This window comes from Arctopsyche grandis, chromosome 1, assembly GCF_051622035.1.
Source record: "Arctopsyche grandis isolate Sample6627 chromosome 1, ASM5162203v2, whole genome shotgun sequence".
NCBI lineage: Eukaryota > Metazoa > Arthropoda > Insecta > Trichoptera > Hydropsychidae > Arctopsyche > Arctopsyche grandis.
Genome location: NC_135355.1, coordinates 42,249,453 through 42,276,504, shown reverse-complemented (window position 1 = coordinate 42,276,504; position 27,052 = coordinate 42,249,453). Strand labels below are relative to the sequence as shown.

The 27,052-nt window shown below is 33.4% G+C and overlaps 4 protein-coding genes across 10 annotated transcripts; 2 read left to right on the top strand and 2 right to left on the bottom strand.

The window, feature by feature from the left end:
- Nucleotides 1-3,246: 3,246 nt before the first annotated feature.
- Nucleotides 3,247-3,642, bottom strand: LOC143915491 (protein C10). The gene has a single exon (XM_077436180.1). The coding sequence runs from the start codon at nucleotides 3,604-3,606 to the stop codon at nucleotides 3,256-3,258; it is 351 nt and encodes a 116-aa protein (XP_077292306.1). The 5' UTR covers nucleotides 3,607-3,642; the 3' UTR covers nucleotides 3,247-3,255.
- A 5,019-nt stretch (nucleotides 3,643-8,661) lies between these two features.
- Elp6 (Elongator complex protein 6) lies at nucleotides 8,662-12,733 on the bottom strand. Of its 6 annotated transcripts, XM_077436414.1 has the most exons (3): nucleotides 12,207-12,459; nucleotides 12,044-12,170; nucleotides 8,662-9,476 (listed from the first exon to the last, which is right to left on the bottom strand). In XM_077436414.1, the coding sequence occupies exon 3, from the start codon at nucleotides 9,473-9,475 to the stop codon at nucleotides 8,714-8,716; it is 762 nt and encodes a 253-aa protein (XP_077292540.1). In that variant the 5' UTR covers nucleotide 9,476; nucleotides 12,044-12,170; nucleotides 12,207-12,459; the 3' UTR covers nucleotides 8,662-8,713. The 6 variants fall into 6 exon arrangements, with proteins under 6 accessions (XP_077292540.1, XP_077292548.1, XP_077292531.1 ...); XM_077436422.1 differs by lacking the exons at nucleotides 12,044-12,170; nucleotides 12,207-12,459 and adding an exon at nucleotides 12,481-12,733; XM_077436405.1 differs by having other exon boundaries at nucleotides 12,152-12,466.
- Dic1 (Dicarboxylate carrier 1) lies at nucleotides 12,639-18,625 on the top strand. 2 transcript variants are annotated; one of them, XM_077436386.1, is made up of 7 exons: nucleotides 12,639-12,736; nucleotides 14,166-14,351; nucleotides 14,430-14,542; nucleotides 14,813-14,955; nucleotides 15,034-15,241; nucleotides 15,699-15,929; nucleotides 18,229-18,625. In XM_077436386.1, the coding sequence occupies exons 2-7, from the start codon at nucleotides 14,189-14,191 to the stop codon at nucleotides 18,277-18,279; spliced, it is 909 nt and encodes a 302-aa protein (XP_077292512.1). In that variant the 5' UTR covers nucleotides 12,639-12,736; nucleotides 14,166-14,188; the 3' UTR covers nucleotides 18,280-18,625. The 2 variants fall into 2 exon arrangements, with proteins under 2 accessions (XP_077292512.1, XP_077292519.1); XM_077436393.1 differs by lacking the exon at nucleotides 12,639-12,736 and adding an exon at nucleotides 12,874-12,927 and having other exon boundaries at nucleotides 18,229-18,375.
- A 1,902-nt stretch (nucleotides 18,626-20,527) lies between these two features.
- On the top strand, nucleotides 20,528-25,397 carry LOC143918050 (kelch-like protein 41b). The gene is made up of 12 exons (XM_077439719.1): nucleotides 20,528-20,542; nucleotides 22,763-22,809; nucleotides 22,877-23,017; nucleotides 23,095-23,234; nucleotides 23,318-23,496; nucleotides 23,562-23,759; nucleotides 23,830-23,997; nucleotides 24,075-24,230; nucleotides 24,301-24,482; nucleotides 24,551-24,773; nucleotides 24,866-25,046; nucleotides 25,120-25,397. The coding sequence occupies exons 1-12, from the start codon at nucleotides 20,528-20,530 to the stop codon at nucleotides 25,257-25,259; spliced, it is 1,770 nt and encodes a 589-aa protein (XP_077295845.1). The 3' UTR covers nucleotides 25,260-25,397.
- Nucleotides 25,398-27,052: the final 1,655 nt, after the last annotated feature.

Below are 27,052 nucleotides of genomic sequence, written 5' to 3'. Positions count from 1 at the left end.
CAACAATTAGACAACGGTAGTTTTAACTGGATCGATATTTTTCCAAAAATGTGTAATTAATGAATTGTGTAATGACACGAGTAAAATATTTTTTAAAATTTATACTCTTTTTAAAGATAAACTTTTTTGCGCGAGAGTAATCTGTATGTATTAAACGACGGCTTTTTAATTTATACATGTATAAAATGTATGTTTGTATGTACTTTTCAGCTAGTTCTATAGCTATTACAAATTTGCTTGGTATTTATTGTATTGCATTTGTTGTGCATACTGTTTCGTTGCAAGCGTGAAGCGATGCACTTTCGTCGTTTGCTTTTCTCAACACACTCACTGCACTCGAAAAATGCTCCAATACGTATCCCCAAGCAAAATTATTATGTTATTTATTTATTTTATATTATATTATATACTGTATTTGTAATAAACTAACCAACATTTGTAACTTATTTTTTCCTCTAATAAATTTTTCATGAATTACTTACTTTTTGCTAATTTTACATACATAAGATGCATTTAGAAATTAATTGAAAATTCTAACCAAATTTCATTATTTATTTATTTTTTATGTTATTATTTAATCTTTTTCCGACACTAACTTGTTAATCCAATATTACTCTTTGTTTAGATGAGAATGAAATTGTTTTAACCTTACTGGGGCATATTACACTATCCATGCAATCCGTATTGATAGTTTAATAGGTTAGTAACGTGATAATCAGTAAATTTAAATGAATTTGAACGACACTTTTTTTACCGTAGATAGATTTATGAGGATTACAAGTTAGTGTAACATATTATATTATATGATATTCAATTGACAGATCCGCTGTAACGTGTATTGTAGAAGTTAAATTTCGCTTATGCAAATATGTACACAACATTATGAAGGAAGATTTTTTATGATAATTACATACTCTAAAATGGGACAAGTGCCTCAATAAAATATGGATGAAATTCTCTTATCAAGACTGAGAAAATTTTATAAATTCCAAAAGGATGTAGATGGTCAATTGGTCGTAAATATTAAGAAACTAATTGTATGTTTCATACTTTGAAAATATTGTTTATAATCTATCCGCATCTTGACGGAATGAACAAGTGTCCTGAATAAAAGGATTGAAAAGGACTATTCAACGAAGGAGGTTAGATGTTAAAGAGTTGATGATGCTTTCCGTTAAATCCGCTTGAAAATTGTCCTGCCCTAGTATTATTCGATTGTTCTTTAAATAAATCCAACCACAACAGTAGCAAAGTGCCTTTGTGTGAAAACGGTTGTGACCTGGCAAACTTCTGTCATTCCACATTTAAATAGTAAAGTGTTTTAATATTGAAAAAAGTATCATCGTTTATCGATGGCCACTTTCACATTTTGTTTCTTTTCAGTATTCGTTTGTATCGTATGGATATGATACAACACATTTATTAATGTTAATTGGTTAATATGGGGCTTTATATTGTATAAAATATATATTAAACGATAGCACAATTTTGATGACTATATATGATGTATCATATATAAATTAATAAGAGGATTCCCACTGTTAATCTCCTCACACTTAGTAAATCCGCTATTGCTTCAGTAACAAACTTTCAATATACATATGTATAATAACTTTGAATGTATTTTTAATTAATTCTATGTATGTATACTTTTTTGTTTGAAAAATTTTAGCTGTGGGTAATAGATTAAATTAGTGAATTAGTGCACAAGCATGTATTCTTAGCAGAGCTTCTTTTGTAAATATATTATCATATACATATATTATATTTTTTACAGATTTTCAGTGCTGTTTTTGGTAATTGTAATTCAGATTTTGGTGTGGCATTAATTGTAACTTATATAAGGTATATATTATATATATATATTATAGTGTGTTTTACCTATCGTATTATTTAAATACTTAGTATAATAACAATTGGAAAACAAATATGTGGTGTCACTTGGATTGTACATATAAAAATAGTATGAAATGAATTTGTAATATTAATCATCTAGATTTGATATATATTTCTATAGTACATATAAATTATGTGTAAAAATATAACTTCGTTTTTTTTTTTTTTTTAATCCCTCTAATTAGTTTTTCCCAAAATATTCGATTTGTTTTACAGCACAGGTTACCAAAACCTGCATGTTTCGAGTCGCGATACTTACATTTGTATACTAAAAAAAAGCACTTAATCGGGTGAAGAAAATGCCTAGATTAAGAAGAATATATATATAACTATGATTTATTTGATATTTTCCATAAAAACAATTTATGCACCGGGGAATCTTTCCCCAGATATAAGAATTCATCTCGTGATTGCTGACTTCATTCAGCGAAGTAGGAAATATCATTGAAATTCCATTTTGAGACTTAAATTTTAACACAATTGTGGCCGCTGACTCATATTTGCATCATGTTGGTGCCAACGCTTAGTGGCCGCTGATGCATTTATGATTCACGACTGCGCGAACTGCTTCAGTCCGCTGATATATTTTTGTATTACGTTTTCGTCAATCGTTTCTGGTCGATGACACAATTATGTTTAATTTTTTATTTTATATTAGATTTATTTTCTTTTTATTTTAATCTATATATTATATATAAAATTGAATGTCTATCTGTTTGTCTCGTATGGGCTCCTAAACTACTCAAACGATTACGATGAAACGTACAGGATTTGTTTTATGTATCTCCGGAAAGATTATTGTGGAAAAAAAATCGCCCAAAAACGGGTATGAGTGTCATTGCAACGCAATAATTTCGTAATTTTCGTAAACAAAATTTAGGTGTTCCTATAGATACAGAACCATCGATAATTTCCTTTTTTTTTATTTTATTTCATTTATATGCATGTACATGCGAATAAATATAGTTTTTTTAATTATTTTTTAAAAAATTGTGCCGTCCCCCGGCGACGTTCAACAGTTTAACTGCGCAGCTGCTATATTGTTAAGGTAATCTTTCAAATCTCATAAACACATTATATCTACCTTCATCTATATTTCTATAAACACAAATTAAAATGCAGGATAAAAGAAATATATTAATTAAAATTAAAAAAAATTACATTGTAAAAAATATTTATTTTAACATAGTTTTATTATATCTATACTTAAATATAAAATATTTCATCGACCTTCCTAACTAGGTTAATTTTAATATACCTCAAGAGGTACATACATATAATATAATAATATTATTATATAAATTAGAGACATTGTGTAGAATCAGTACAAAATAATGTAAATAATATTTGCTAGAATAATTAAAGCGATGTATCGAATGCTGACGTTATAGACACGGGTGGGAGAAAATGGCTCCGGATATCGTTGTGCAGCCGAGCAACTTCGGGGTCTAAGCGTTCCATTTCTCTGACGATTTGGGTGAATTGAACCATGCCTTCTCTGCCGGCTGCAAATCCATGATTCTTTATCACTTCCATTTCGATTTGAACCACCATGGGGAAGATAATCTGCATCATTTTGAGCATTTCGTTTCCGGCCGCTTCCTTGGCCTCGTTCAGTTTCATGAAGTTTTCGGGTTCGGCTATGGATTTCACGATTTCACGGAGAATCGCTCTCACCTGATCGGTCGTGAAACTGTGGATTTTAGACATCGCAGCTTTCAAACAACACAACCGATCACTTTGACAGATGACAGCTGCTTTAAATATATCACAACTTAAAACACGGCCATATCCAATCAAAAATAAAACATTTCAATTAATTAATTTAGAGCAGAGATTCAGTTATTTGTCATAGGCAAATTGTAGTGTGGACACAAAGCTTTCAGTGGAAATATTGCTACAAGATTTTTATTAGTTTTTATCGTTAAAATTCATAGTCGATATTTCCCCCATTTTATACATTTAGTTGTTTGAAGAAAGAGAAATAAATTTATTTTGTCCATATTTCACTCTATTGATTTATTCTTAACGAGGTTTGAACTACAAAGGAATGAGGTTCAGAAAATGATTCATCTAATCTAATTTGTAACATTATACAGTGTGAGGTGACTTATTTTATCTAAATATGTGTATTTATTCAAAGCAGCATAATGACTAATTAAAATAAATAATGACCCATAAAATCTTGAACATTGAGAATACTACCCTCTCCTAAACGAATAGTATAAGATTTTCCCAACAGAAAATAGGACAATCGTCCATTTGTATCATACCAGATCATATACATTTAAATGCAAAATCAAATATATTTTATAGACATACATTATTTACCCTATTTCCTTCGAGAGATGTAGAATCCATTCAGCATATGTACATACATACAGCCAAGCAGTATGTCTCGGTGGTTGCGTTTATGTTTAGCACCGAGAGGCTATCGGGGTCGATCCCGTGCTAATCTTTAATACTGCTGGTTAGAATTGAATATTTGTGACTCCAAGTCACAAATATCCAATCAGAGTTTGCAAAATCTATCTGATTTCATCGTTGAAACGGTTCCTCCATCAAATTGGCAAAATCCATCCTACCCGCTATGTCACAAATTAACCAGCAGCGTGGTCTAGTGGTGAGTATTGAATTATTTCGTGCTTGATGTCACGGATTCGATTCCCACAAAGAGTCTCGTTGTTGGCCACACCTTGGTTTGTCGAGGTCGATCGTTTCTTATCAGAATTTGCCAATTTTTCTGATTTTCATTGAAACAGTTCCTGTAAAAATGGCTTTTCCTTCCCAATTTTCTGTTGCAAACCTTTAGTTATTGTTATATCTCAGGTTATATTCAGGAATTATAATAATGTATTTAGATGTCTCGTTAATTATGAATTTTCAATGTCTTGTAATAAATTAGCCATAGTGACGAACCAGAGCTAATCTGAAATGTCACTATGGCGAAATTGTTAAACATAAATAAATATCTGAATTTGATTTCTGTACAATATGTAAAAATGTATGTACAGGTCTTAATCCATAGATGTCTCTATGGGTTAGTTCATTGATTAATTAATTGTTAATTTTCGAGTTCTTCAGCCCCTCTAAACACAGCGATTTATGTATTACAAAAAAAAGCTGCAATATTTGTAATTAATTGTCTAGGAAGGCGCATTGGGGTTTACTTGTTAGGCCTTCCTGGTATATACATATCTGTAGGCGGGGTACGATGTGTTGACCGTATCCCGGCCTAACGAAACACTGTTGTGTGGTTCAAAGATGGGGTCACCAATGTAGGCGGGGTAGCGATGTGTTGACAGCGCTGTTGGATGATCAGAAGGTTGCGTAGATCACGTCGGAGTAGTACCAATGTAGGCGGGTTACATGTGTGTTGACCGTATCCCGGCCTAACGAAACACTGTTGTGCTAGTTTTATAAAGTTTTATTGTTTGCCTATGGTTGTACAAAGGTATGGTATTTGTGGGCAAAAGTATGTCGTTCAGCGGTCTCTGGATATGGTAGAGTGTCGCTGGCTCAGCATTCAGCTATGTACGGAAGGTCTCTGGATACGGCAGTGTGTTGCTGGCTCGTCCGGCTGGTTGATCTTCCAAGTCCGCGTAGTGTAGTGGTGGCTGGTCAGGAGCTGTATGTTGACTGGTCTGCTGCTGTGTGTCGACGCTTGCTGCTCTGGGTCGACTGGCGTTGTTTGGGTTGTACCTCCTTTTATATGGTTTCTGGAATGCTTGGTGGAAGTGGTTATTGACGCGTACGAAAGGAATTTTGTTTTCGTCGAGGCGTCGAATTTTCTGGAATGCTTGATGGAAGTGGTTATTGACGCGTACGAGAGGAATTTTGTTTTCGTCGAGGCGTCGAATTTTCTGGAATGCTTGATGGTGTTCCGCTCGATGTATTTTGTTGTTGCGGAATATTCTCGAAGGTTTCGATGACGATGACGACGACGAGATTCCTACATGGCTCTCCGGTGAGTGTTAGCGATGTGTGTGATTTTGTGGGAATCTCGATGTGTTGGAGTCTATTGACTCGATGGCGTCGTTGTTTGTCCGGTTGTGCTGGAGAAAGTTGTCTCAACAGCGGGTCTTGTGTTGCATGCCGGTCCAAGTCTTGTTCTCTACCAGGTTGCTTATTTTGGGCGAGCTGCGTTGGTAGTGAAGGTTTGTGATGGCTTGGATGGTGCTGTTGTGCAGGCTGCTGTGTTCTGCGTGGAGTCATTCGCGTGACTGTTTTGCTGGTGGTGCTGAAGTTAGTTGGTTCGGCAGCGGGTCTTGCGTGAAGAACGTTGGTTGACGAAGTGCGTTGAGTGCTGGTCTTCGTTGGTTGTGCTGGAGTTGGTTGTCTCGACAGCGGATCTTGCGTGAAGAACGTTGGTTGACGAAGTGCGTCGAGTGCTGGTCTTCGTTGGTTGTGCTGGAGTTAGTTGTCTCGACAGCGGGTCTTGCGTGAAGAACGTTGGTTGACGAAGTGCGTTGAGTGCTGGTCTTCGTTGGTTGTGCTGGAGTTGGTTGTCTCGACAGCGGATCTTGCGTGAAGAACGTTGGTTGACGAAGTGCGTTGAGTGCTGGTCTTCGTTGGTTGTGCTGGAGTTAGTTGTCTCGACAGCGGGTCTTGCGTGAAGAACGTTGGTTGACGAAGTGCGTTGAGTGCTGGTCTTCGTTGGTTGTGCTGGAGTTAGTTGTCTCGACAGCGGATCTTGCGTGAAGAACGTTGGTTGACGAAGTGCGTTGAGTGCTGGTCTTCGTTGGTTGTGCTGGAGTTAGTTGTCTCGACAGCGGATCTTGCGTGAAGAACGTTGGTTGACGAAGTGCGTTGAGTGCTGGTCTTCGTTGGTTGTGCTGGAGTTAGTTGTCTCGGCAGCGGAATTTGTGTGGAGACTGTTGGTTAGCGAAGTGCGTTGAGTGCTGGTCTTCGTTGGTTGTGCTGGAGTCGGTTGTCTCGACAGCGGGTCTCGTTTTGCGTACCAGTCCGAGTTGTTCTTTTCTACCATGTTGCTTATTCTGTCTAGGCTACGTTGATAGTGAAGGTTGGTGGTCTGGACGATGTTGTTGTGCAGGCGTTGTGCTGATTGTGCTGGAGTTAGTTGTCTCGACAGCGGCTGTGTTGTGTTGGAGCTAGTTGGCTCAGTGGCGATTTGTTTCGCCGGTTGTGCTGGAGTGGGTTGACTCAACAGCGGGTTGTGTTGGTAGCTGGTCCATATGTACTTTCACACCATGTTACTGTTGCGGTCGTTACAATGGTAGTGAAGGTTTGTGACGGTCTGGACGGTGCTGTTGTGCAGGCTGCGGCGTCCTGCATGGGCTCATCGAGGTGATGAATCATCGAAGGTGTGATGAGCGGTGCTGGCGGATCAACAGTAGTGGATCCATTTGGTTGTTGTCTCCGGGTTGCGTTTTGTTGTGGCGAAAGCTGCGGAGTTGTTTGACATGGTCACTAGTTGTGGGGACATGTAGCGGACTGCGTTTGAAGTCTGCGTTGAGGGTTGCGTTGTAGACTGCGTTGAAGGCTGCGGTTGCGTGAAGTCTGCGGTTGCTATGTAGGCTGCGATGTGGGCTGCTATGTAGGCTGCGATGTGGGCTGCTATGTAGGCTGCGATGTGGGCTGCTATGTAGGCTGCAATGTGGGCTGCTATGTAGGCTGCGATGTGGGCTGCTATGTAGGCTGCAATGTGGGCTGCTATGTGGGCTGCGATGTAGGCTGCTATGTAGGCTGCGCTGTGGGCTGCTGTCGTGGCGGCTGTTGGTTGTTGTGGAGGCTGCACTGTGGGCTGCCGTGTTGACTGCGCTGTTGACTGCTATGAAGGCTGCGTAGTTCAAAGATGGGGTCACCAATGTAGGCGGGGTACGATGTGTTGACCGTATCCCGGCCTAACGAAACACTGTTGTGTGGTTCAAAGATGGGGTCACCAATGTAGGCGGGGTAGCGATGTGTTGACAGCGCTGTTGGATGATCAGAAGGTTGCGTAGATCACGTCGGAGTAGTACCAATGTAGGCGGGTTACATGTGTGTTGACCGTATCCCGGCCTAACGAAACACTGTTGTGCTAGTTTTATAAAGTTTTATTGTTTGCCTATGGTTGTACAAAGGTATGGTATTTGTGGGCAAAAGTATGTCGTTCAGCGGTCTCTGGATATGGTAGAGTGTCGCTGGCTCAGCATTCAGCTATGTACGGAAGGTCTCTGGATACGGCAGTGTGTTGCTGGCTCGTCCGGCTGGTTGATCTTCCAAGTCCGCGTAGTGTAGTGGTGGCTGGTCAGGAGCTGTATGTTGACTGGTCTGCTGCTGTGTGTCGACGCTTGCTGCTCTGGGTCGACTGGCGTTGTTTGGGTTGTACCTCCTTTTATATGGTTTCTGGAATGCTTGGTGGAAGTGGTTATTGACGCGTACGAAAGGAATTTTGTTTTCGTCGAGGCGTCGAATTTTCTGGAATGCTTGATGGAAGTGGTTATTGACGCGTACGAGAGGAATTTTGTTTTCGTCGAGGCGTCGAATTTTCTGGAATGCTTGATGGTGTTCCGCTCGATGTATTTTGTTGTTGCGGAATATTCTCGAAGGTTTCGATGACGATGACGACGACGAGATTCCTACATATCTATGTAAAAAATAAAATAAAATTTGTAAGTTTATATTTATTTAAATACTCTTATAAAGTGAAGGGCGACGCGAATAAATGTTTCCGCAAATTAGTAGCATGAAACCTTTAGTAGTTTTATATAAAATAAATAAATAAATAATAATAAACCAATAAAACTAAAAGTATATTTATTCTATTCAGAACATTTACATACATAATAAGCAGAATTTTCTTATTCCAAAATCGCTACCGTGTTCCAGGAGCGAATACTTTAATACCTCGTTCAAAAAGTTTAAACAGATAATGATTGATTGATGTGAATTTATTTGCTACCTCATTCTCATCATCAAGCCACGGTCTAACTACTTTAAACGATCCTGAAACGTCCACACTTCTACCGGTGCTCAGACCCGACACTTCGCATACAATATCAGACATGTGAGAGAAGAGTTTTGCTAATGTGTAACTGGTATCGTTTGCAGAAATTACATGCACACCCATTACAAGACTGCATTTATCCCCCACGAGCAATCGGCACTTTTGTACGAGGCGGTTGATATCACTTACACCATAATTCAACAAGAGGAAATCGGTCAGATCGTCGATGATCACGCAGACGGATTTGTAAGACTTTTGTAGTTGCGATACTGCATCGTCAATCATACAATATAGATCGTTCTCTGACTTATTGCAAGACACTAAACTAGGATAGGCATTATCTGTACAGTGCGAATCGGATACAAGTTGTAAATAGTCCACGTTAATAACTCTACCGGTATTTTTCAAATTCATCAAGTTGTGCCCCATTTTTAAACCCATATTATGATAGTGGTTGAAATCGTTTTGAACCGTGACGAGACATATTGCACTTTCATCTTTCAAAGCTTTTGCAATTAAGCAGCTGTAGAAGAAATTTGCTTCACATCCTGATGTTTCTTGTATTAGAATAACCCGTCCACATAACGTTTCTTTGTCCAATTCCAACGTTGAAATGATATCAAGAGCCATTCTGTAACAAAAAATGGATTTTCTTAGATAAATAATATTAGATTTTTTTTAAATACATATGTATAATTAAATTGAAGCATATCATGTGACATTACCACATCGAACGAAAATCCTGCGATATAATTGGTAGATGTACGTCAGTTTATTTTTAAGTTATTGCAAGTTTATTTATAATTTTAGCGGACCGTTGTGAATTGTATTTACCAGTGTCACGACTCGCTCCACGACATTTAGCATTGAGCAAATTAAATCATTAGCACATTTAACGTGGATATAAAACTCAAAAATATATTGAAATAAATCAGTATGTGAAGCATTATAGCCTTCGTAGAGTTTTCAACGACAAAACTTAGTGCCGTGTGATAAGAATTATTTATCGCAGTTGTGATAATCATTTTGTATGAAAAAAATCCGCTCGAGAAGTCATCAATATATGAATGTGACATTGACGTTTTAATATTACACTTGTACATATTAGCATTTCAATTTTGGTGTTGACCGGGTGCACTTTGGATTCAGAATAGAAACTTTTTAACCAATTAATAAGGAACAGATATATTTTATAAACAAAAGTATGTAATAGTAATGTGTGGGAACATAATAAATATCTGGAAAAGCGAATTACGTTAAAAGAGGTAAGTTATATAATATTTTAGTGAAATTTAATGAAAAGTTAAAGATCGTATAAATAATAAATCTTCAATACTTTTCTAGGATTGTGACGAATATGTCGATATATGTTTGTATATTATGTTTAATCTAATGTAATCTTTATAATAAAAAAAATAGATTTTTTATACATATGTACATATAATAGATAAGATCTCAACTATAAAGAATTTCAAACTTCAAATGCTACATTTCATATCATTTGGATAAACATAAACTAGTAACAGAAAAAAAAACCGAAAAGCATCGTCCGAACCCTTTACTTACAACTAATAAGTAAAGGACGGCCTTCAGTTGATGCTTTATACACAAAAATGGTTCACTATTGTTCACTATTATTGTCAACCATGTTTTTTTGTTCTCTTGCTTTGTGCTGGTGAGGTATATTGTTATTTGACGAACACCAAGCCAACGCCAAAGTTCAGTTATAATAACCATTCACACTGTTTTTACCAGTAAAGTACTGGTTTTTTGAGTATTTGTCCTGGTAAGTCGTGAGATAAAATCAGTACACTTTTTTTTATCTAATAGATGAATTTAAATATACAAAGCCTTCAGCGAAAATGATAGTCAAATATTGTCTTTGTTTACTAGGAACATATGCATCTGCCGAAGGACTTTTTTCTTCGATGAACAATGTGGTCCAATGATATAACGCAATATTGAATGTTAAAACTTTAAAATGTTTCCTAATCGATAACAATAATTTTAACCAGTTCTGTGTATAATTTTATAAGTGCATTAAAGAAAACGAATTCTTTATGTGTTTTTAATGATGGAATATTATATTTAGAAAAAAAAATGTTTTTTGATAAAATGTCTTGGTTTTCAATTTGAAAAAAAAAAGGTCACCTTAGGTTATAAGTAGAGATCAGCAGTCGAGTTGCCGCCATAAAATAATAATAGACCTCTCCATTGTCCAAGAAACCAGGAGAGCAAAAACAAATGTTTGACAATAAAGAACTATTTTTTTAGCCGTCGAAAGTCAGTCCGTCGGAGTCCGTCTAGTTATAAGATCTTAAAATTTCTTGCTGTGCTAGATTTATAATGCGAATTTTTTTTCACCAAAATTACTAGTTTATGAATGATAAAACAATCACCATACATATACAGTACCGTGCAGAGAAATCGCATCACTTTCAATTGTTCGATGTTTTCGATTTTTTTAAATTACATGAAGCTATACACGAGTTTTTTTGGTTTTATTATTTGATTTCAACTATTAAACATGTTTTACGATTTAAAAAGATTATTTATACTTTTAAATTAAGGCGAGATACGAATTTTAAAAAAACATGCACAATAGGGCATTTTTATTATATGTATTTCAAATGTCTCTAGCTAAAATAATATTACAGTATATATTTTTGAATGGACATATGACAACAATAAATAGTAATATAATAATTACTAGACAATCGTCTTGCTTTTATGACGGCATCGATACCTGCCGGCACGGACGATACGACTTTTTATAGTATGTCGTCCGAAATTTCTTCAAACCATACATTTTCAACAGTTTTTTGAACTCATAATTTGACCCAGGGTGTTGTTTTTATTCCCTTTGCTTTATAATAGCCCATCAATATTCGATAGGTTGTAAGTCGGGACTTTGACCGACATCTATTGAAAATTTAATAAATTTAAATTTATTAAATTAATTCGTCTTGCAAGAAATCTAATAACCCTACATACAGCACTAGTCTTTCTAATAATAATATTGTTCAATGAGTAAAATAATTTAGAATGTGAGGTGAAGGTGAGTTTCTCATACAATCGGTCGTTATGGAAATTGAATGACACATTGAATGTTTATAATAAGGAAGCACAATCGATCTACCTACGACGAAGAGTGAGAGCGATAGCCCTACGGATGTGACACGGTGTTATTAGTATTACTCTTCAAATGGATAATGCACATCCCGATTGGGCAAACGGGGAGATTCGTTCGTAGGTTAAAAGAGAAAGAGCGAGAACAAAATGAAGCAAGTGAAGTGGGAGGCCGACCTTGACGCAGACAAACGCACTGGACCCTTGACGTCAAAACAGTTACGACGTTGACGATCTCAAAAGTATATTAGTGACCAGAAATCAGTGACCAGTGACCAGTGATGGAGCAGCCACGTGCAGTTGTTGCGCCACGTGCAGTCGTATAGCAACGCGCACGCGCCAAACTGCCAACTCTCAACTGTCACTGTCACTATCACGCTTGACAGCAACTGTCAAACAGTGACGGGCCGGCCGGCGCCACTTGTCATCTGTCACCTGTCACCTGTCATCTGTCATCTGTAGATGCTATGCTATACCTATAATATGTGCATTGGCATTGTACGTACGAGGTAACGTTGGTGTTTCGGTTTTGAATCCGCAGTGGCGCGGTGGCGCTGCGGGTCACTTCCGGGCCGGAAGTCGAACTTGAAATCGACTCGAACTTGAATTTCGGCCGCTCGATACTCGCCGGCCGCTCGACCTTGAATGCAAACCCCGACACTTCAGTGCTAATGCGAATACCGGTGCGAATACAACTGCGAATGTTGCGTGTCACGTTCTCTGCCTACACGATTCCGAATCGCCTCTCTAATATAGTCTAATGTAATCGCAAACTTTCACACGATTCCCATTCATTCTGTCGCCAAATCCACCGCACCTCCGTCTTCTATTGATACGAAGTGTTGTTGCAAATGCATTTCATTCGAATTGGATCAATTTACACGACACCTGTGCGAATCTAATTCATTCCAGTGTCGCGTCTGTTGCATAACGAATCGTGCGATCGGATTTCGGTATTGAATAACGCTGCAGTCCTTAAATTCGAATTAAAAAGTAGCTTGTGACATTCCTATTGAACGTTTTGTGTGCCTCCGATTGTTAAGTTTCCTTTGCTTATTGTGAAAAGCTTCAGTCTCCGATCATTCGGATTTAAAATTGCTCACAACCTTTTGTGCTATTAATGGATGACAATATACATATGTGTATTATATTGTAATACAATGTATATTCGCCGTCCATGTATTATTTCACCAATAAGTGTAGTGTTTTCCTTGTTTGTTCTTCAATTGACTCATTTTTAGCACGCCTAAGGTAACCGCTGTAGTCGACAAATTTAATGATGATTGACCGATTAGATTATTGATAACCTTTTGTAGCCTCGAGTGTTCTCCTGTCCATTTCTAGCTGACTGCAATTCTTGACATATGTATGACGTCTCCACAAACTGACCGGTTCTTACTTTTTACAAGGCTTACATACATATGTTTCACTTCGCCTTTTGCTCTGACACTATTCTCTACATTCTTCCGATCGGTTTGAAACTTGGCCATTTTTAAGAATATTTTATACATTCATATATATCTGCAAAGTTAAAGTAAGCTTATAAAATTTGGTCCTATGTACGAGGTGACAATAGCAATATGTTGCTAGTGTTAAGAAATCGTATCGTTTGAATCTTTTTGCAGGACTATATTTGCCCAAATAATTTTTATGAAGAGTCTCAACTGTGAAACAAATTTTAGTATCGAAAGTGTATGTACTTCACAATTCTTCATTAAATGAAGTGAAATATAATTTAGATTCTTATCTTCCTGTATTAAATTTCACCTTATTTTGATTCAATAGTATCTAAAATGATTACTGACCCGGACGTATCTTAATTGATGTTACATAGTCTAATGATGTTTAATAAATAAATTCGATTAACGTTTGCTGAATTTCATTGTACTTACATATAATATGTATGCGTACATATCTACGATATATGTACATTATTATACATAATATATGCAAACTGTCTGTTATCTCAAATAGAGTTGATATATGTACGTTTATTATTCAGGCAATATTTAATATTGAAGTATAACGCTAACCATTATTCGTCGGCATTATCATGTCACTTTGATAACGATTAGTCTGTTTGTTAAGCTTTAGTCACTAAAGTTTAGTGAAATGCACATCTTCCGTATCATTTTTATCATGTACAAGAGAAGAATATGTATATTGAAATTCTTATTTGATTTTATTACAGGTTAGATTGAATTTAGTACCATAATGGAAGGCCAAAAGATATCGCGCTGGTATTTTGGAGGAGTAGCCTCGGCCGGAGCTGCATGCTGTACTCATCCATTAGATCTATTGAAAGTGCAATTGCAAACCCAACAAGGAAAAAAGGTCTCGCTTGGCACGTTAACATTAAACATTATCAAAAATCAAGGTATGGTTCCATTAAATTTCAAATATTATTTACAAATCACTCGACATTATTTACTACACAATAGAACTTTTTTTCTAGGTGTTCTTGCTTTCTATAATGGAATATCAGCATCTCTTTTACGTCAGTTATCTTATTCTATGGTGCGATTTGGAATATACGATGTAACAAAACAAAAGATGACGCAACGAAATGTATTTTTTTACTATTATTTGGGGTGATCCAACGATTTGCATGGATTTTTCTTAAATAAAATACATTTTATACGAGCACATTCTATGTATACTAATTGCCATAAATCAAACTTTCAGATACGATAAATAATTCTGATGTTCACTCATAAAATATCTAACATATTCTATTTAAGAAAAACTTCCACACTTGTTGAATCACCCGTTATAATCTATGTACATATAATTTTTGAGTTAATTATAAAGCTTACATGTGTGCATATTTAACTATAGGGTGGAGCACCTCTATCAGTTCAAAACTCAGTAATGTTGGCTGCTTTAGGTGGTGCTGCCGGTGGTTTTATAGGCACACCCGCTGATTTAGTCAACGTTCGTATGCAAAATGACGTAAAATTGCCAGCAGATCAACGGCGAAAGTAACCATTTGTTGTTATTTTTTTTATAATAAATGTATTATTGTATTGAATAATATCATTTTTACTTTATTCATGCAGCTATAAACATGCAATAGATGGCTTATTTCGAGTGTTACGGGAAGAAGGCTTGGTCCGCTTGTGGTCCGGAGCAAGTATGGCCGTCGGAAGGGCTGTTCTGATGACTGTCGGTCAATTGTCTTGCTATGATCAAATTAAAGGTTTTCTCATTAAGACACCGTATTTTGAAGACAATGTAGCACTTCATGTAGTTTCGAGTCTGATGGCTGTAAGTTGGGAATATTTTTAGTTACATTCCAATTACCTATGTGTGTATGTACAAGGTGGAGCGGAAACAATTAGGAGTAATATCTTGAAAATTAACGCTTAATGAAACCAAACTGCATATACATAGAATAGCATTCTGCCACATGAAGATAATATCACTCGGATGAGCTCAGTATAGTGTCAAACATTGTCCATTACTCTCTCAGTATAATATCTGAAAATTGATTCATTGGTTCTGAAAGTTCACCCAAGTGACATATACTTTTCAATGAGTGTTCTTTTTCAAGTTACTAATCGTTCGATTGCTTCAGCCCCACCATGTATTTGATTTGTATTTTTCATCCTTGAATAAAATTTAGGAAAGAATCCGTGAATACATTCATAGTGCCAATATTTTATCAAAGTAATGTGTAATTCGACTGTATTGATATTGATAATATATTATTACTGTTTGTTAGGGCGCAATAGCTACCACGATGACTCAACCGATGGACGTGTTGAAAACGAGAGCGATGAATGCCGGAGACAAGGATGTTAGAGGAGTTAAGGCTTTAATCATCAGCACCGCTAGAGAAGGACCGATGAGCTTTTTCAAAGGCTATGTGCCAGCATTTGTAAGACTGGCTCCACACACTATATTAACGTTTGTCTTTTTGGAACAGCTAAGATTGAACTTCGGATATTTACAAGTAAAGAAAGACAATTAATTAACCAAATACCTGTTTGTGTTATGAGTTTAGCTGTAGACTTAACCAATTCCATTTAGTATGAAGTTTATTCCATTTGTTTAGTTGTTACACGTTCTCGATTTTGACCGTGTGTAATTTCCATTACTTTAACTACATATAATATGTATGTATTATAATAGAATTGTTTGGTTTTTTCGTGTTTTTCTTTAATATTATTTTTAATACTAACGATGAATACAAAGATTTGAGAATTCATGTTTGTTTCTGAATAATTTAACTAACGTGAATTTTATTTAATGTGAGCAAACTTTTTTTGTTGGCTAAAAAATTGACAATTTATGATATTTTGACTTCCTTGGCTTGTTCGTTTATTTAAATTAATTAATTTTATATTTATTATGTATCTCGTATTGTAACAGCCATATGCATGGTAGTGTTTTTAAATTCTGCAATGACAAAATTATCAATTTGTTATTTATTGAATTTACGTAGTCGTAGAAAAGGTCACATATTATTATCTCAAAAACATTACGTAGTTTTACAAAATATATTTTTTATGATATATTTTATCAACAGAGCATATAAAGTATCATGATACATTCATTTACATAATATAATATGTATGTATGTATGCAATGTTGTTAAAAGAAATATTTTAAAACATTATTTTTTATGATCCCTTTATTAATTAATAGATACATGTCGAAGAATGTATTTGAGAAATTAAATGTGGCGTTTGTTGAATAACATTTCATGATATATGTATATGTTAAGTTTGTATTTATTAACCAAATAGACTTGATTTAATTAAATTAAATAAAGTACATATATTTTCGTTTTAAGCATGTAATTCATTATGAAAGATACATTCCTATTAAACAAATGTAGTTACATGCAAAATAATTGAAATCATATTTGTAGTAGTGCCAAATTCTGACAAATATATATAATATATTCATACATATTAACCCATATACAAATTGCATTAAATGCAAAATATATATACATATATATTTTTAAATATTTACCGTACTTTTATGATAAATGTGTCACAATAATTTTAATATCTATATATATAATTTACGAAATCACTCTTAATTACAGGGTTTTGATGAAATACTCAGTTAAAATATTCTCTTCCGTAAATGTTAAAATATTTCCACATCCCCAAATTAAATTATAATATTAACAGTCGCTTCATATTATATGTATGTACAGATATGCAGATATCTAATATTTATCATTAGCAGTTGCTATTTTTCTTCCTTTTGTAGTTTCAGGTGCATTTTGCAATTCGCACACTTTTATTTTAGTATTGCAATAACTCTATTAGTATGTATTTCAGTATCCAAAATATACATATAATATTTATTGATCATTCGTTAATGGTGGAAAGGGTAAATTATATGGTGCTTGGTCCTTTTTGAGATATGGTAGGGTATGAGATTTAATGTCTAGATAAACTTTTTGTTGACTTTTTTAACTATATTGTTGATAACTGAGTGTATAGAATATTTAATATCAAATGTATATTGATTAATATATCTGTTTTTAAATTGTAAAAGAATTAAATTCATATATTTATGCAATGTTGGTATAATACATTCCTAACTTTTAACTAAACATGCCGTGGTTTCAAATGTAATATATATATATATATGTATGTATGTATGTATTTTTATATAATCAATGAACAAAATATCACTTCCACCAATGATTTAACATATGATGTTTAACGTTCTTTATTTACTATTAACATTTATCATATCAATATAGAAATCCTATAGTATTTCAACTAACATATTTATTTTACACATTACAATTTTATTATTGTTTGATACTAATCATTTAGACTTTTAGAGATTGCAACTATTTTTAACATCTGGCATGGTAACGGAAACACTCATTTTTACAAGGCTCTTTTTGTATTGATTACTTTTATCAGCATCAGTAGCTGTTGAACTTAAGTATATAAAAATATATATTTTTTATGTGAGACTAATTACGTAGAAGTTCTAATGTAAATGTGATGTTTTTTGTGTGACAATTAAACGCTAGATGCACTTGAGTGTTTGTAATATTTAACATTTTAGATATTGTATACAAAAAAAGCATGTTAAATAGTACATGCAATCTTTTGTTTGTGGTACAAGATTTGTTGAATTTGATGATTTTGAATTTGATATTTTTTTTTTTACATAAAGTTGATAATTCGTTTATTTTTAAACAAAATATCTGCATACTATACTTGTATGAAAAAAAAAATGATTGAGAATCTTTTAAACTTTCTTTGTTTCAGTCTATCACTTACAAACACAAAAAATCCTTTGGGGAGCTAAGAAATTATTGATATTATATTATATATTGATTAAGTATCATATTGATCATATTGATTGACTAAAAGTCAGATTTTTTTGTGAAATTCATTGACGGTTGTGGCAACCCTATTTTTATATTATTTATTTCTATTTAAATTATTGTTTTATTAATATCTTAATGTATGTTATCGATAAATTGATATAATGATCATTCCTTTAGCCATATTTTTACATTGAAATATGGTATGTTTTACTGAATAAAAGAAAAAGAGTTTTATATTTTGTGATTTTATCTTTTTATATATATTTTACTGTACATATAGTATTATCCACAGTTATTTTGTATATTCAAAATTTTAAATACATTATTTTTGGTATAATAAATGGTTGTTTTACTAATTTCACATTTCTACTTGGCCTAAAATATGTATTCTATACATATACGTTTACGCAACCTATAAATTGCCAAAAATATAAACACCATAGACAGTGAAACTGTATATTTACATAAATACATTACGAAGATTTCGTAAGTGTATTTATTTACTCGTATGGAGAGTTACATATATACATGTATGAATCAAAACAAAAATAATCCAAGTCTCAAAAAATATTTTCTAAATCTTCCATGCATTCGAATATTTTTCGCAATCAATTTGTACGGGAATGAAATTTTGCACATACCCAGCAGAAGTTTAGGGAAAGATTATGGCACATTATAGAGATGGCTTCTTTTAAATCGCTGGCCATCATTGGGCCCTAACTAGTGTTGTACAATTCTCGGTAATAATCTTTTGGAGAATATTCTCCAAAGCGAGAATTTTCATATTCATTTTTAGAGCATCTGGAAGGCTTTTATACTACATATTCCGTTGCAATTTCAAATAATGGATAAATTCATGTGAACGGTAAGATGAAGGAAGACACGAATAAAATTAATTAACTAATGCAAAAACATAATTTTTAACACAGATGGTAAGCAAATGTGACTTTTGAGCAGTTGGCGAAACACAACAGAAATATTACGCCTATTGTGTAGTTTGTGTTAAAAGATTTAACGATTTCGGAGAAAAACTCCAAGCAACTTATTTATAGATCTGGAAGAAAAAAAAATTTAGTGTTAATGGCAACTCGCATTGTTTATTTATCAATTTTTATCGTTTCTACACTTAATAAATTTACGATTTCATATTATGTAATGTGTTTTAAAAGTACGCACTAATGTGAAATAACAATTAAAATACCCAAACTCATGCAAAATCTGTGTTAAAAAATTTCGTCGAAAACTTTGAAAGTAAATTGATAAACATTCATGAGAACGTTAAAGATGTGGGAGGAAATGAATAAAATATTTTTTTTCGATCTTGTGTGTTAAGTTTAAAAGAATGATTAAATCAATAAGTTGGAACATTTTCATTGGAATATATTCACCAAAGCAATACAAATATGTATAATTTATTGCTTCCAGAGTTAATAAGCATTGCATTCCTGTGAGAATTTCGCGGAAAAGCGTTCATGGTGGTAGTGTTTCTGTCGTCACAATGAAAAAATTTCATTCAAAATGCTTCCAGACATTCTAAAAAGTCCTATTACTCCTATTAGGTTCTAAAAATATCCTAGAATCGTCTAAAAAGCTAATAAACTATCTAGAGATGTCTTATAACCAAGAAAAAATAAAATTCTCGGCGAATAATCTTTTGGAGAATATTCTCGTTCTCCGAGAATATTCTCGACTTAAACACGAGCCCTAAGCAAAATGGTATAACTGTTTTCGAGTGAAGGATTTTACCTACTTTTTATGGCATAATAAAATTTAGGGAAAGATCCGTTTGGTGTTCAGAATGGTCAGTTTCCTCGTCACAATATCCAAAACATATTATTAAAATAGCCAATAGGCCAATTCAATCAGGTAACAAGCGGATAGTTAAAAGTACGAGATTAGTGCATTTTTACATCGATAATAAAGATAAAATCTATCACATTTAACTTCAAATTGAAAATGCGATGCACGTGCTATTATGCCTAGAATAATTCAAAAGAAATATACTACATATAATAAATGATTGATTTTAATCGTTAAAAGTATCCGTTTGTCTTTCGACTTTTGGAAAATACGTTATTCAAACACGTTCAAATTTTGCTGTATAATTGCGAACGGTAGACTGGATTTAGAATATTTCAAATCAAAGTTAGTTTTTAAATTAATAATATTTGTCGTTTACGAATTCATTTTTATTATTCACCTTTTTTCTATGTTGATTATTTTAACCCATAATGAACATGTATCAATCTAAGGTACGTACAAATGTATATAGAGACATTTTAAAAAGCTGTCACAGAAAAAAAATCATCCCAAATTCAATACATTATTACCTACTATGTACCTGCGTTTCAATAAATAATATTTTGTAGTAATATTAATTTTTTTAGTAATAAAAAAGTAGATGGGGCCCGGATTTTCAAATTTGCACCGGGGTTCGGATTTTCTCTACGGCCTTGATCACATCCGAATTTTTTTTTTTAGCACTTCACCACTGCCTATTACACAATAATATTTAAAAAAAATTCGGGTGTGACCAACCCATGACTTTATCTATGTATTTGAGTAATATAAGAAGGTAACAAAACAAAATTCGATATTGAACCGTACAGACAGATTATGAAATACTAATAACTAGAGGTCGGAATCTGAAGGGGCCGGAAACGTGCCGCCTATTGTTCAATTGTTGTAAATGCTTTGTAAAAAAGGTTCGGCAAACCTTTAACAATGCATTTACAATCTTTGAACAATAAACAGCCTCGTCAGATTCCGGGCTCTACTAATAACTATGACAGCATTTTCCATACAAATTGACCGCAAATGTATGGAAACTTGCACAAGACAAAAGTTCTACTTCCGGTTGTCAGATTTTGTTCAAATTTTTTTTATTACTAAAAATCACTATCAGTATTATACTCATTGAATATCAAGAAAATAAAAATAATTTAAAAGGTCAAAATAAAATAATGAAATATTGTTTAAAAAAAAATACTACTTCCGGTGTACGAATTCTGGCCAAAACCCTACCAGCTCTAAGTTAGTACATAAAGAATAGAAATATAAATTTTCAACTTAATACGTTTAGGGGTGTGGACAGAGTAGTGGGCACAACATTTTTGACCTTTCTACGAGGAAAAAATACCCACTTCCGGTTCATTAAATCAAGTGATTATTTTTTTTTTTTTTACTAAAAATCACTATCTTTATTATACACAATATATATCAAGAAGCTTAAAATAATTTAAAAGGTCAAAATAAAATAATGAAAAAATAATGAAATATTGTTTTTTAAAAAAAAACTACTTCCGTTTTACGAATTCTGGCCAAAACCCTACTAGCTCTTACCAAGTTAGTATATAAAGAATAGAAATATAAATTTTCAGCTTAATAAGTTCAGGGGTGTGGACAGAGTAGTGGGCACAACATTTTTAACCTTTCTAAGAGAATTTAATCCCACTTCCGGTTTATAAAATTTAATCATTTTTTTTATTTTCATCACATTGATACAAGAATGATACTTGATTTTTTTCGTGACTATCACACATGTTTAAGGGGTCGAAAAAAATAGTGGAAGAAAAATCGAACAAGAGTAAACTGCCACTTCCGGTTGACGGATGCTTACTAAATTTTATAAATAACTTGGTATTTAGCTTAAACTTCTAGATATGAAATTTCCCCAAAATACACACAGACACACATTTTTTCTAGATCATGAAAACGTGATCAGTGATCGATTCGATCGAGTTCGAATCAGCCAAAATCTCGAGTTCGAATTTTCGCAATATTATTCTACATAGTATTTACATATATGCGTATATGCAACTTATCATAACATAACTTTTACGATTCATCCCAATCCGTTGAGCGGCTTATGAGACAATTTAATCCAAAAACTACACATTATTCAAAAACCATGGATCGATTCAAAATCTCGAATTCGAATTTTCGTGTTTTTAAAAACGAAAATAAAATGAGCGAGTATTAAAACAATGCATTAAGTATATGATATAATATCATAGAAAAAAAACTAGTATCAACAATTCTGTTTTTGTTTTCAATAGCCAGTTGTTTTTTTTGTGTGGTTTTTCCATTGATATTGAAATTATCTCGAAGAAAATACATTTTTGCGGTTATTAATCAATTCTTATTAATTGCATTTTTAAAATTTTATTCATTTTGAGTGCAAAAGATGCAGGGCGGGTTTGAGTAGTTTGTCTAATTCTATTATCGATTATCTTATTTTTAATTCCAAATTGTGTTTCATCTGTGAGAAGACCATTACTTTAATATCGGATGAGTGGTTATTTCCATGCGGTTTTTCATTATTATTGTAAACATATTATTGTAAAAACATGTTTTCTGTGGTATTATATCACATCCGTTTAAGCAATTGATTTAAATAAATAATTAATATATGTATGTACGTTTCAATGCAACAGCAGGGTTGAGATATCCTTATCTATCGTGATAAAAAGGCAGAACGACAGTGCTCCACACCATTCGCTGCTGTTCTTTCCAATTGGTAAGTCTAACTTTATTATGCTCAGCACTTATAGTTATATTGTCTAATTTTCCATCTTGTTTTTCAGGAGCAATCTAGAGAAAATCAGCAACAAGATGTTCGTAGTGAAGCCAAAGTCAGATTTTGCTGCAAAGCGGTTGGAGTATTTTTACGATGCCATGATACAAGAGAAGAAATACGACACCATTTTTATTGTTCGAGGTCTAAGGTATCTTTATTCGAATCCAAAAATACTAAAAATACAAATTATTTTTTCAGTCTAACTATTATTTTTCGTAATTGCAGATACTACGTGCATTTGTTCGTGTTATCGGCGTGCAGCGAATTCTTTTGGACAAACAAAGATCAATTGGAGGAGATATTTTCCCCTTTTGACTCTGACGTTATCAATGCAATCCTGAAGTATTGTTACACTGGAGAAATAAGTACGAGTTCATTATTATCTGAAATAATCAATTCAAAATGCGTGTTTTCGTCATTAAATTTAATAATTGAAATATAATTTTAGGCATAGAGGAACGTCACTACGACAAATTAATGGAGCTAGCCAATCGACTCGAAGTGAAAATTCCACCGCGATACTTTTACACGGCCGATCTTTCTAATTGTCTGAAAGTTTTGAAATCAACGGAAGATTCCGAATTGAAGACGAAGGCAATGGATTTGACTTTGGAAAATTTCGAGACGGTGAGTGTTGATTATATAAAAAAAATATGTCACTGAAATATTTTTCAATTCCACTTCTGTTTCAGCTGCACAAAACTAAAGATTTTCTCAATCTGCCGGTCTCCAACGTGAACGAAATCTTGAAATCGAATTATATGAACGTGCTTTCCGAAGAAAGCGTATTTAATGCTGTGAAATTGTGGGTAATTTATGATAACGCGAACCGTAAAAAAGAATTGGCACAGCTGATGAGATCCGTGAGGTTATCCTTGGTGTCGATGGAGGTAGTTGAGATTAATTGAATGGTACAGTTTATTGAAAAAAATCCATTTGAATAATGTGTTATATTTTCAGTTTTTCATCGACGAAATATTAACGTTCTGTCACGCGTGTGCAGAGTATATGACCACTCTTAGACAAGCAATTAAAGACAAGAATGATAAATCTTTCGTCCAAAGGGAGACCCCTCGTAGAAAAATAAAAAGGGAAAAAATGGCACTGGTTGGGGGGTATCATTTAGACGTGAGCTTTATATCGCAAGTAAAATATATTTTGATTGGATTGTAAATTGATTATTTTATTGCATAACGTGTTTTCAGATGGCAAGCACCATCGATATATTTGACGGACTTAATAACAGTTGGACTCTATCCAAAAACATTGGAATTAACAAACATCGATTTGCGTCTGTCCTCGTGGAAGATTGGATCGTTATCATCGGCGGAGAGAATTCTTCGAAAGAATCAGTGACTTCAGTAACGTTTTCCGGTGTTGCGAAGTACCTGCTTAGAGAAATCGGAATATAACCAATTTATTTGTTTTCAGGTGGAATACATTGATTTGAAAAGCGGTCAGAAACATCTATTGAAGCCGTTAAATCACGCTCGTTATGCTTTCTCAGCAGTGACACTTCGTCGCGGTTCGTCCACCGATGTCTACGCCATTGGTGGTTTTGAAATAACAGATGTCGAAAAACAGACAGGAACAATTTTATCTTCAGTGGAAAGGTGATTAAATTGCAATAATTTCATCAGATCGATTGAAAGAGAAGTTGACGATTATTGATTTCGATTAGGTGGAGCAGCAAGACTAGGGATTGGGAGACGAACGTCGCTCCATTGTTGGTGCCTGTCGATTGTCATAGTGCTTCTGTCATCGACGATAAAATATACGTAACGGGCGGGCGTTCAAAAGAAAATGGAAAAGATATATCCACGAATGAAGTGCAGATGTATTCAGTGGAGACCAATTCTTGGACTTACCGCGCTCAGATGATTCAGGGAAGATCATATCATTCGGTGAACATCAATTAGTTTTATTCACAACTTTCGCAAATAATTTACAACTCTCCAAAATAAAATAAGCTTAATTTTGATCGTCACCATTTTAGAGCGTCGCATTCAAGGGGAAACTTTACGTCGCTGGTGGATATGACGATCAAACTTCTACTTATTTAGACAGTGTGGAGCATTACGATCCGAATGCAAATGTGTGGACAGCATTCGCCAAAATACCGAAACCTGCACTTGGAATCAGTCTCTGCTGTTTCCAAAATAAACTGCTTAAAATGGGTGAGTTTTTTTGTAACTTAGGTTGAATTTATGGGTGTTAAATGTAGAATTAATTTATTGTTTTGATTTTCAGGTGGATTCGATGGAAATAGTTATTTAAGTGATGTTTTGGAATACGACGAGACGAGCAAATCTTGGAAAGCTTCAACAAGTCTTAGCAGAGCGAGATTTAATGCGGTTGCACATGTCATTCCATATGATTCGATTATTTGATCGATTGCAGTTTTTTTGTATTATTAAATAAATGTGACATGAAATAATCTTTAATTGTATTTAAAGTATATTATTTTTGTAAATTAGAATTTTTAATGTATCTAAATGTTTGAATAAACACCTAATGTGCAACAACTCAAAATATATTTTATTTTTCTGTGAATATTTAACGTTTATTTACATAAATAAATACAATAATATTATCTAAATGATCTGATAAATAAGAGAGTGGCCAAAGTTAAAAACATATACACATGTACATATATTTTATATAAAAATGAATTCAATTCAATTCAATCCAGAAATGTTATATTTCATTTCTTATAATTTTTCTTTTTTAAATATTGTAATAAAACTTTAATTCGAAATTGACTGTATTACATTTACATTAAAATTGCACTTAAAAATCAAACCAGTGGCTGTCAAATATTTTTCACACGTTTCGTCAATTAAATAATACTTCTCATTGAATTCTCAACTTTTCCGTTATTTTCCACTAGTTGTTTCACCCGGCTTCGCTCAGTGTTTGTAATATAAACAGCTTAAAAATGGTGAATCTAATAATAAATAGAAACTTTGTTCTGTTTTAAGTTCCCAACCAAAGATACACACATACTTACATACAAAGTCTCTTTTGAAATTATATATTAGATTAATCATTAAGTGATAGTTACTAAATAATTTTAATCAACGACTCTCAAACTTTTCATAATTATAATTTTTATTTTAAAATGAAGATCAATTTCATTGAAACAGCGTGAATTAGTAAACTACATATGTATGTACATATATGTTTTTGCGATTTGCTACATTCCAACGGTTCTCAAATATTTTTACATTTTACTTCTACTATATCATGGTTATTAACGGGTTTTTATTGAATCGTGAAATTTTCTAGTACTGTCAACTTTTTTGAGAAATTATCAACACTTTGAAACTTTTTTTTTAATATGTTTTTATTCGAAAATTCGTTTACAAATAATGTAGCTTCGTAAATACAAATGATTTTCCAGATTTCCATCCGTTTATTAAATTCCAGTTATTCTCAAACAGTCTGTAGAATTGTTTTTCACGCTCTCTTCGGCAAAGTAAGCGTTTAATTTTTTCTCGTAAATAATTAATTTCAAATAACACCAGACACTCTCCGATAAAAATTTTTGGTGAATACACTGTTTTTTGCGTTTTCAATGATTTTCGACTAACGGTGAAAATTTTTTTTCACTGTTATTTTGTTTAATAATATTTTTATGGTATAATTCTATTGGACGTATTTTTAAGCTATTCATCAAGTTTTTCAGTAAGTGTCAACAATTTCAAGAAACGTTTCTCAATTATTTACATCTTTTTTATTTTTATATTATCTTAATAATTTAATCAAATCAATCAAAGTATTTCTTGAATATTATGAATTTCTGGAATTGGCTTTATGCCAGCGCTTCTGAAATGTAATGGTGTATGTCTTTAAATACATTTTTTCATACACAAATTTTAATTATTTGCATTTTCATTTAAAGAATTGGTATTTCTTTTGTTTAATCGATTTTTTAATTTCTGAAAGTTCCCGTGTTTTTACGCACGGTAGAGTGAATTAGTTTTATACGGCTGAACATGTCATGAAATTTTGCAACATTGAAACGCTGCACGAAATTGAAGTGATAAGCTGTTTCTCTTTCTATATTTTTTCTTTGTGTAAAATACTGTTGTGTAAATATAAAGATATGTAAGTGTAATTACGTACATATATTGATCTATGAGAGAAATAAAATTCTAATGAAATAAATGGAATAATTACA